Here is an 11825-nt window from a genome sequence, read left to right as displayed (position 1 = left end):
AGCTGGACCCCTCTTCTCCTGAGCTGCAGCAGCTGGAGCTGCCGAGCTCTGTCCTTTCCCTTTAGCCGGGGATTTGGAGGCACTCGCAGGAAGAGGAGGCGTCTTCTTTGGTGTAGGTCGGGGTTTCTTTATGAGCGGCCCGGAGCTGGATTTTCCCTCCTGGAAAATCGCGCGGATGTCAGGGGCCCCAGATTGTGCCATCTCCTCGCTTGAACAAGAGTGGAAAGGACATTAATATACAAACAGAATCATTAGCCTACATGAAATATGTATACATGCTTAGGGTATAACAAGAAGTCCTACCGTCCGAGCTAGAGGAGGAGTCTATTGCCACGACCTCCGGCCTTGGAACCGCTATAGGAGAAGGGGAGCCTAAGTCTATAACTTCTTGGCTTAGGGGAGGTTTGGGCTCAGGTTTTACCTTGGGCTGGATTCCTCCACATATTGCCTAAGTCCAGGGGCAAAGACACCCTGGAGAAAGGAGGGCCACGACCTAAGGTTGGGCCTGTACTCTTCGAAAAGGGCTGACCTAAAGGATAGGGTGTTATCTACGACTATAGTTCCATTAGGATGGCCCATGTCGTGGTGAACCACTAAGTGATCCACACACTAAAGCAAGGTTATGTTATGGTCGGGTCATTGGGGTGGCGATGTACGAGCTGGTTCGGTTTAAACCTAACTAGCGTAAGGTCGGCGACGACCCTATCTAAATCCCTAAAAGGGTATGGGTTACCTTGGCCGGAGGGACCGGCTGCTGCCCCCGATGAAGGTCGTTCCACGTCACGGTCCCGAGCGACCTCAAGAGCTCGCCTCTTTCGCACGAGCGACACCTCAGCTCCTTCTTGCTCTTTGCCTTTGTTGGCCTCAGCGCCTCCCTCGGGGATAGGCGCTAGCTTGCAGGCTATCAGGAAATTAGCCCGAGTCCTCCTCAAGGCCAGAGTCTGGCCTTCGGTAATTAACTTACACGCCAACATCGTGTCATCAGACACGAGCTGGCGGTAGTCCTTCTTGCTGGGCGGAAGCCCCGCCAAAGTATCGTATTGACCACCAAGGGTCACTGATTTGGTTGTCCTCGCAAAAATGGCTGCATAAAGATACTCTAGTCAGTAATACACGCGAGAGGACTAAGTATGAAAAGAATAATTTTGCGAACTAAGAAAGGAAAGAAGACTTACAAGGACGGTTGAAATATCGGTGTTCGCAGTTGTGAAACCCATTCGACATAAAGAACTAATCTTTAAAGACGTTGGGGTGGCTGGGCAGCTCGATGACTGCGGGTGAGTTCAGGAATCAGGTTAGATAGTTGAATCCGTCGCCTCGTCCTCATTGATCCGGGCTGGCCTTGAGGCAGAAGAAATATAGGATGTCCGCAGGGGTGGGGACCTCCCACATCTGTTTCAGGAAGAGGTACTTCAGCTCCGCCAACAGTCGGTACGAGTCCGGGGGGAGTTGAAACGACACCAACTACACGTAATTGAGGAAGTCGGCGAAGTATTGGTCGAGGGGGAGGAAGGTCCCTGCCTTTAAGTGCTCATCACTCCAGGCCACAAAATCGTCCTAGAGTGGTGCACAACTCCTCTCCCCTTCAAAGGGAGGTCGGGCGATGAGAACGCCAGTCCCGACCTCAATGTTATGGGACAACATTATCTTGTTGACCCTTCCTTGGGTCGTGATTTTGGAGACTATTCTCTCTGCCTCAAAGTAGGCATCAGGTCCCACCACGACCTCCTTCTCCACCGTAGGGCCGAATTGAGGGATAGGGGATTCTGGCACGACCTCCTTTCCCTTGCTAGTTTGTTGGGACGATGAGCCAGTTGCGCTCTTCTTGGATACGTTCTTGGGTGCCATTAGATCGCCTAACGAACAAGAGCGATGAATCACTTAGTAGGTGACCTAAAATTTATATAAAGGAATGAAAGCAAGAAGGCTAGGGTTTTTAGTCTGTGAGCTGAGGTAATCTCAGCCCACGGTGTGATGGCCATGCGCTGCCGATGTTGCGTGCCTAGGTTTCCCAACAAACCCCTGATATTTGGGGATCCGCATGTCAAACGATCAGGTCACTATTTTCCTTGGGGGACGGTTTGGACCAATGTCACCCTAGAAATGTAGCCCCTAAGCAACCTAGTTTCGAGCCCTAAAATCCTTTCGTCTTCTATATACCGAATGGATATTTCCTAGAATTACCCAGGGATTACCTAGTTTATGAACATCACAATCCTAGGAACATTTTAGGGCTTACTCGATCAACCTAATTCGAAACCTATGTGCCAAAAAAAAAACATTTGGGGAGCAACCTAATGCTGACTACGGTGAAGTGAGGATTAGCATGAAAAAAAAAGAAGAAGAGAAACACACGGAAACAAGTAGAAGAAAAGTCTCGGCAAAACTAGAAAAATTACAACGTATTCTTCAGCAAAAGAAGTAGACGGCATAGAGAAGAGTTCCTGGAAAAATCCTGAGTGACTGGATTTCAGAGAGTTTGGCGACAGAGGGATTTTGGGATTTTCTCTAAAAAGGAAGAAGGGTTTTGAAGTGCAGAAGAGAGGAATTGTAGAAATTTTTTGAATGAAAGGTGGTGAACACTGAAAATTGCCAACCCTATTTATACGTAAAAGGCCTAAAGCGCCGTGGACCGTTTGATCAGGTTGGTGTAAGATACGAGGATCATGTTTCGAAAGATTAAACGGCGGCAAAAAGTTGGCCAGGCCATTTAATGCAATCCTCGAAACCCGAACAGACGCCAATTACGGCGTTCCACGTGTCCCATACTCAAGTAGTGCCGAACCTGGGTAATCACGGCAGAAGTTTAAAAGCCCCCACCGTGTCAGTCAGAGGATGACGTCATAAGACACGGACAGGGACTTGGGGGCCAATGTACGTCCTAATATTTCAGCCCGGATCTTTTAAGCAGCTCGAGTACAACTGGCTAGCCAAGAACAGTACTAGATGATCCACGAGTTCATATTTCCTCTGCGAAGGCATTGCGACTCCCCACTCCCCAGGTAAATAAAATGAGCTGATGAATACAAAGAAGTAAGACACGAGCTAGAGACGCATATGAAGCACAGTGTCCTAGACACGAACTGGCGTTATGTTCAGGTCGGGGTACGATAAAGATCTGCCATTTCCTGTGATCTTTATAAACCTGAATACGTTATATATAAACGTGCGTGATCAGACATCACATGTCCGTTTATCCCTGAATTCTCGGACACGTAACATAAACGTGCATAATCAGACATCACATGTCTGATTATGCCAGACGACCCATGATCAGTTTTACTTAATGATTAGACCATACCTTAATGTAAATTGTAATATTCATCATTTGTGCAAGACAGGTCACAGGAAGGATTGGTATTCACGTGATGACCCCAACATCTATTCTGGGATGGTTCTTCTATAAATACCAAGACCTTGGATAGGAAAGGGGGGGGGGGGGGGGGGGGAGGGGTTTCTCTGTAGTGCAAATACTCTACCAAAATATAGAGAGATATACAGTAATAATATCGACTTGTGGACTAGGGGGATTTTAGCCTCCGAACCACGTAAAAATTGAGTGTTCTTGATATTTCGCTTCTAGCATCCCTAAGTGTTATTTTCCTTATTACGGTTTATCCTTAAGCACTAATCTATTACAGCTAATTACGTAATATACAATTGATGAAAAACTGTGTCAGCAATCTACGGTGTCGAAAACTGGGTTCAAATAATCAGTTGCACTCTTGTCTTTTTTATTTTTATTTATTTATAAACGCATAGAAAATATACTTTTTAAACCGTATTTTCGGCACCGTAAATTATTTGAAATTTTATGAAAATGGGTGGGATGCTTGTTATAATTACTAATATATTGAGTTATACTTTCTCCACGTACCGAAAACAAATACGCCTCTACCGGTAGGGGCAAAAATGGAACCCCCACCATAGAATTGCCCTATAAAGTTATACACAAAATTTTATACCACAATATACTCATAAAATATTCTAATATAAATACATAATATATATGAAAAGTTTACATTTTTATTAATATATATTTTAATTTCAGCTATTAAATCTAGGGATATTGGCGGAGATAATACCCAAATATTTCCAAAGTTGCACTTTAATACCCAAATATTTTTTGGCGGTAATAATACCTAAATCTATAATTTTAGTGCGTCCGTTAGTACTCACCGTTAACTGCTCGTTAAGTATCCACGTGGCACATTTTTATTAGTCTAATTGGCGGTGATAATACCAAAATCTTTTCAAAAGTTACCCTTTAATACCCATTTTTTTACGGTAATACCTAAACCTACAATTTTGATGCAACCTTTAGTAGTCATCGTGAGCTCCTCGATAAGTATCCACGTGACACATATGAATTTTGGGATGATTTTAGACTAAATTATTTAAGTATTTTAAAAATCATTTTAAATTTTAAAAAATCTACAAGATTATTAAAAACTAATTAATAATATGAATTTTGGGATGATTTTGAGTTTCAATTTTAATTTGGGTTGTTTTGAATTTGCATATTTTAGTTTTATTAATTACTTTCTAATAATCTTTTAGATTTTTAAAATTTAAAATGATTTTTATAGTATTTAAAGAATTTAGAGATATTGGCGGCAATAATACCAAAATCATTTATAAAGTTACACTTTAATACCTAAATTTACGAGTATAAAAATGTGCCACGTGGATACTTAACGAGCCGTTAGCGGTGAGTACTAACGGTTGCACCAAATTGTAGACTTATGTATTATTACCGCAAAAAAAAAAAAGATTTGGTTATTAAAGTGTAACTTTTGAAAAAATTGGGTATTGTCGCCGCCAATATCCCTTAAAAGTGATAACCCAAAAGTATGTATAATAATGTCTGTGGATTTGTTTAATTATCTTATAATATTACCATATAGGACAATTTTATTCTAGAGGTGCCACTTTTGTCTTTATTGGTAGAGGCGTATGTTTTCGACATATGGATAAATTATAACAATTTTTTTTATATGACGATGTACATTATAGTTATATAAAACATCTTACCAGTTTTCGATAAATTTCAAATATTTACGGTGTCGAAAACATAGTTCAAATAGTTAGCTGCACGCTTGTTTTTATACAGGTTTGAGTCGTAGCGGAGCCCTTTCCAGAAGGTTGAGGTGGTTGTGTCTTGATTACAGTTGGTAATGAATATCTTCTCCTTGTTGAAACGACCTACGCAGTCGCGGAGAGGCTCTCCACGCCGCTGGACTATGACATACAAGTCTTCTACAGACTTCTCGAGCTTCCTGCTACTAACAAGTTGCTCAACAAAAGTGTCAGTTAATTGTTCAAAAGTAGAAATTGAATTATTAGGTGAATTAGTGTGCCACTGGAGGGCTGGTCTAATCAGATTGGAACCAAATCCCTTACACATGCAAGATTTCCTCATGTCAGGCGGGATGGCCGCAGCAAACATCCTTTGTCTGTATTGGGCGATGTGGTCATCAAGGTCAGATGTCCCATCGAACATCTTCATGTGAGGGAAGCTAAACTTCTTAGGCATCTCGACCATTGCTATATTGTCAACAAATGAGGAATCGACATAGCAACTTGCCGCACTCTTCTTTATTGGAGCCGACATCCCGGGAATCCATTGGATGAGTGCCTCCATCTCAGCCAATTTGCGAGCCAATCCAAAGTCAAGAGTTGGGAAGGAACTGGTAATGGGTTAGTGTGCTGGCTCGATCATGGTTGGCTGACTTTGTCCGAACGTGATTGGTTGCTCTGGAGCGTTCTGTCCCACTCGTAAGGTAGGTTGACGAACTCCCATGGCTTGCTATTGTCCACTCTCAGAGGTCGGCTGAACAATTCCTGGAGTTTGTTGTTGTCCAGCAACAGAGGCTGGCTGGCTGACTCTTGGAGCCTACTGTTGTCTGGGTGCAGATGAATGTCCATGTTCAATTATGGTCACCTGTTCACCTGCATTGACAGTAGAATTTTGTATGTTATGCATGGTAGGTGGAGTTTGATAATTTATTACCGAGGATGATGGATCTGTCTAACTCGATCCATCATTGTTAGAGATAGGGGTGAAGTCACCCAAAGGTTGCATCGAGCTGATTGGGCCTCAGAAGCGGGATGGCTGAACCTTGGTAGCCTGAGAGGACATGACCTCCATTCGCATGAGCAGGTCAGCATTCTCAGCTTTGAGCCTCTTCATTTTCTCACGATCTTCATTCATCTGAGCAGTAAGGGCAGCGAGCTAGGCGACCATATCGAATGTCTCTGTCACGTTTGACATGGTTTTCCAAACGAGCTCTTGGATCCTTTGTCAATCGTCTAATTGCTAGGGCCCCACAGTGGGCACTAAATTGTAGATGCGATTTCCTACAATTGATTAAACATATACTAACAATCTGTCAAGAACAAAGAGAGAGGAAATAGTTCAATTAGGAGCACCAATGATGTGTCAGCTAAAGGGACTCCGACACTCAAGTCAGTTAGATTGCTAGAAAATAGTCAGAGGAAATAAATAGTAAATTTGATAGTGATAAAGAATAAGTAAAAGAAATAGTAATGACGACAGAACTTGAGTGTGATGTAGGTCGGAAGACTAGTCATGTTCGCTGAGTATGAGTGATTAGTTTAAGTACTTGATATCTCCTTTCCCTATAGACTACATAATAACTGAAGTTAAAAGATACTCTTTAATTTTGGTTTTTAAATACTTTTAATTTCGCTCAGATTAATTTCGGTTAATATTTTTGCGAGATTCGAAGAATAACAAGCGAAAAAACCGAAGTTAAAGCCTATTTTTGTAATAGTGTTCAAATAGTTTATATATATATAAAAAATTATCATTTGTGCAACGTATTATTTGAACATTATTTTTCGTCCACATAGTAAATTATTAAGAATATCTCAAAAACTTACAACATGTTATAAATAATTACAATCTCTACTGTAATATATAAAAAATAGAATTATAATTCTTTTCAATTAAAATAATCTGTCTCGAATAATGTTAGAGTGATGTAATACACACAGATGCACTTGTTACACATGCAAACTTTAAAGTTATTAATTATTGTGATGGATATGCACACATACATATATATATATATATATGTGTACTTACAAGATAAGATAATGTGAATTAATTAAGTCACACATGCGATCTTGTCTACTAACATGATGTAAAGTACTACATTTATAAATTGGCAAAGACCATTCAATATTCAAAATAATACTAGCAGGAGCTTCCAACTCTTGAATTGCAATTGAATTGTTCACCCATTTTGACTAACCAAAAAAATATTTAATACAAGAGTAAAACGAGGGTATACAAGAATAAATAGATGAACTAAAAAGCTTGCTTTATATATAGTAATGGTAGCACTATATATGTGTAAGTAAACATAATTATTTTTGGTTGTTGTTATTGTTGTAGTTGTAGTACTTTGAGAAAGCAATAACAACAATAATAAAACTTTAGAAGCCTCAAAGGTCCCAAAATTGATATCCATTGCACAAACCTTAAGGAATTTGAAGAATTTAATAAATATATATATAAATATAATACAATGCTCGGATGCTATATATCATATCATATATATTTCCCAATACAGATCCAATGATGTCACCTTTTGTATCAACTTGACCCTTTTCCAAAAAAAGCATATATTCATCTGATCAATATATGGTCAATAAACTAATCCACATTGCTTTTTTGGAAATCCCATAAAAATTCTAGTTTTATCATTTTAATAAGGTATAATAGATGGAAAAATCAGAAGTGGTTGCGTCCAAGTAAAGGGGTTGTTTGATATGAATATGGTGAATCTTTTTAACTGATTTTCTGTTCTGAATTCTGCCATGTTAGTTCGGAGAAACACTATAAATATATGCCTACTAAAATTACCATCTTTATCAAAGAGTGTAACCAAGATGGGTAGTGATAAAATAAAGTTTTCAGCTTTTTTTTTTAATATCAGTTTGTTGAAAATCTTAGCAAGTAATAAAAATGAAAAACAAAAACTTTCCCATTATCCCAAAAATCAGAATTATGTCATCGATTGGTAGTTTCTATTCTTTCTCAAGAGAATTACAATAATGAAAAAGGGTTCATTCATCTCAAAAGATTGCTGTTTGGTTGAGCATATTAACTTAGGTTCTTGCTCTCTCTGAAATCCAATTCGCTAATATTACGGCGCCTGTCGCTTTCTTCCGAAGTCACTCAACTACTGCCACCCCGACCTTATCCTCTCTCTCTACGGCCAAGTGGGTATCCATTATTATGCAAGTATTATATTATATATGTGTGTGTGTATTTGTTTATACAAAAATGGAAAGAAAATACTATTTTTATAATGGAAGTTACATAAAAAGTGACCTCTTTGGTGTGGTTGCTTTAAGCCCCCTTCCTCTTTGAAGATTGAGACAAAATAATTTGAACTAATAGCCCATCCTTCCCAAATCAGGAAACTTCTTTCAATAGCCTTCCCTTCTCTGCAAAAATCTCTCTCCCACACTCATGGAAGGCACAACCAATGAACGTCTTGATTTTGGGAAGATGGGTTATGGGTAATTTTAATCCATAATCTTCTATGTTTACTTATCTTTTCGTTATATCTAATCTAAGAAATCTCATTTCAGCATCTGTTCTCGTTGTTTTTCTTGGTTTTGAGCTTTTAGATGCCAGCACTATAGAAGGAGATGTCAGATTCGAGCTCCATGCTGCATCGAGATCTATCCATGTCGTCATTGCCATAACGAGGCCACGGTCTGTTCTTTTCATTTCATTCATATCCCATGTTTTAACCTTGTTTTAGATTGCAACACTAGCTTCTCCACCTATTTTTCTGATTTGGGATTTTGTTATTTATTTATTTTTTCATATTTGATCTATTTAGAGCATTTTAAAGAACCCCTTTGATCGGCATGAGCTCGTTCGGAATGATGTTAAAGAAGTAAGCTCTCACCTCGCTGTTTCTGTCTCACTTTCGTTTGTATTACTACTGTTTGTGAATTTGCCAATACGAGTGACTTAAATGGAGTTTTCTCTGTTTTTCTTTTTTTCCAGGTTGTCTGTTCAGTTTGTGATACAGAACAACCGGTATGTAAATGTTTCTGTCATTATCTTCGAGAATTTTTTTTTCCTTTTTGGGTTACTGAAATTCTACCTTTGTTGATTTGCTGTTCTTTGATATTCATTTGGTTTTCAGGCTACTCAAGCTTGTACCAACTGTGGGGTCAACATGGGGGAGTATTTCTGTGAAATATGCAAGTTTTACGATGATGATGTAATCACACAATCCCGACTTTAACTACAGTAAATAATTAGAATTGAGATTATTAGTCAAGTTTGTTGCTTTAGAGTTATTGAAACGTGTTCTGTAGTATTCTGTTCTATGTTCTTTAGTAGTTCATTCTTTTTATGAGACTTACTGTTTGAATTACCTGCCTGCAGACTGATAAGGCTCAATTTCATTGTGATGACTGTGGAATCTGCAGGTTTGTATGCCAAGTTTAGAAAATTTTATTCTGTTTCGTTTCGCTTGATTTTGTGTCAAATTGCTAATTCGGTGTTGTTTGTGGCATTCGAAAACAGAGTTGGTGGCCGTGAGAATTTCTTTCACTGCAAAAAGTGTGGTATGCAAGTTGTACCATTACTACTCTACAATTGCTCAACCCTTAAAACTCATTTAGATGATGTTGAAATGAAATGAAATCTTAAGCTTTGGATTATTACTTTTCTAGTTTTTCATTTTTGTTATATTTCTATCAACACTAGAAAAAACCCTCTTAGCCTGGTACTCTGCTAAAAAATTATTTTGACTGTTCCCACTGTCTCTTTTAAGCATTTCAGCTCAGTAGAACTTGTCATTTAAAGAGGTGCTTTGCAAGTTTTCAGGGTCTTGCTATTCTATTGGTCTGCGCGACAATCACCGGTGTGTGGAGAACTCCATGAGACACCATTGCCCCATATGTTATGAGGTTTCAGTTCTGTTATGATCGTGTTCATTGTTTATTTTCTACTTCGCAAAACTGCAGTATCTTTCCTAACACAATCATATTATAAACCTGCAGTATCTTTTTGATTCTCTAAAAGACACTACCGTAATGAAATGTGGCCACACAATGCATTGTGAATGTTACGGTGAATTGATAAAGCGCGGAAAGTAAGGAGGCAGCCTTGAATTTTTCTTCACATTAGCTTTCTCAAGTTACAACTTCAAAAGTCTAATTGCTTTGTTTTTTGTTTACTAAAAAATGTTATGAAATTATTCAGATACTGTTGTCCCATATGCTCCAAGTCAATAATTGACATGACCAAAACTTGGAAGAGAATAGATGAAGAGGTACACACTGAATTTGAGCTCTTACACTTTTTCAAAAGTTACCTTACATTACAATGTTTGGTGCTAATAATCTTGATATCAACAGATTGAAGAGACCATGATGCCCGATGATTATCGCTCTACAAAGGTTATAACTTTCAACTTTGCTCATGAAATTGTTCTTACATTGATTGGTTTAGAAAGTTTATTATCAGATTTGCCATAAAATTTTAATTGAACTTTCTCTAAGGAACTCTCTCACACTTCTTTTGCTGCACAAATTCTGAGTATTGATCAATATGAAGATTCCCCACATAGAACACTTGGAAATTGACCTATTTTTCTGGCTAACTATTCAGGTTTGGATCTTATGTAATGACTGCAATGACACTACTGAAGTTTACTTCCACATAGTTGGCCAGAAATGCAGCCATTGCAAATCATATAATACTCGAACAATCGCCCCTCCAGTTCTTCCCCAATGATCTAGCTGGTTGGATTCACTGTAAAATGGAAGGATTTTTTTTCAAGGCATTCTTATCAACTTCAAACCTCAGCTGAATCTGTACTATTATTGGCATTGCATTTTATACAAACTATTGTAACATAAAGTGTCCCTCAAACCTGGCTCGGTTTTTTTATACTCAATCTTCTTCCTCCAATTTATGGGTGAAAAGCTCAAGTAAAAGTGTCTTGGGTTGATGTAAACATAATCATATATATGTTGAAATTAAAGGGAAAAAGTTCTTCCCTGTTATGGACCAAAGAAAAAAAGGTGTTGTGTTCATTCGTTTTAGTCATTCATCTGAGTTTTATATGTGCATATATGTATAAATATATATATATTTATATATATTATATATCACTCAAGTTGGCATGACATAACTGCAGTCTTGAATACTTTTAAGGTGCAGTGAATTTACTCAATATGGCCCATTTTCATTAACAGTATGGGCAAAAGCCGAAGTCTCTGCCTCTATGGTAGCTTGTAGATGCTTATGTTGTGTGGTCCATAACCTATATCTCTTGTCATTACAGCACTTGCAGTATCTATCCACTTTTCCTGATTTAAGAAAGAAAACTTGTCGTTTATGTGTGGGATCGGTTGGAATATTAATAATGTTTTAACTTGACTTGGAAAATTGCCAACTGCTCTCCTTAACCAGCAATTTGTTACCAATAACACTTTTGTAGGTAGAAGCAGTTTTGCGTAAAGTGATCCTAGTTCATGTTGGGTTTTATGACACTGTAAAATCTGATTTCTTATGTAATTTATTCTTTATTAATAAAGTAAATTATTTTATTCATTCAGATTGTATACATGTTTTATTACATGATTAATTATTATTAATACAAATATTTATAAAATTTTGAATATATGCATAGTTACAATTATAGTGATTCAGTAATGGTGAATTATAATTGTAATTATATGTTCAAAAAAATTTTGTCCTAAGATTAAATCAGTATACTAAATTTTTACTGATGGTGTAATCTACGATAATATCTATT

General features: G+C 38.0%; 1 protein-coding gene across 1 annotated transcript; it reads left to right on the top strand.

The window, feature by feature from the left end:
* Nucleotides 1-8344: 8344 nt before the first annotated feature.
* Nucleotides 8345-11113, top strand: LOC133819362 (E3 ubiquitin-protein ligase MIEL1). Its single transcript, XM_062252587.1, has 12 exons — nucleotides 8345-8556; nucleotides 8668-8755; nucleotides 8886-8942; nucleotides 9056-9088; nucleotides 9198-9275; nucleotides 9443-9486; nucleotides 9584-9624; nucleotides 9887-9969; nucleotides 10063-10154; nucleotides 10265-10334; nucleotides 10420-10461; nucleotides 10673-11113. The coding sequence occupies exons 1-12, from the start codon at nucleotides 8507-8509 to the stop codon at nucleotides 10796-10798; spliced, it is 804 nt and encodes a 267-aa protein (XP_062108571.1). The 5' UTR covers nucleotides 8345-8506; the 3' UTR covers nucleotides 10799-11113.
* Nucleotides 11114-11825: the final 712 nt, after the last annotated feature.

The sequence above is a fragment of the Humulus lupulus genome, chromosome 2, assembly GCF_963169125.1.
Source record: "Humulus lupulus chromosome 2, drHumLupu1.1, whole genome shotgun sequence".
NCBI lineage: Eukaryota > Viridiplantae > Streptophyta > Magnoliopsida > Rosales > Cannabaceae > Humulus > Humulus lupulus.
The sequence above is the reverse complement of the archived record's forward strand: the minus strand, read 5'-3'. Positions and strand labels throughout refer to the sequence as shown.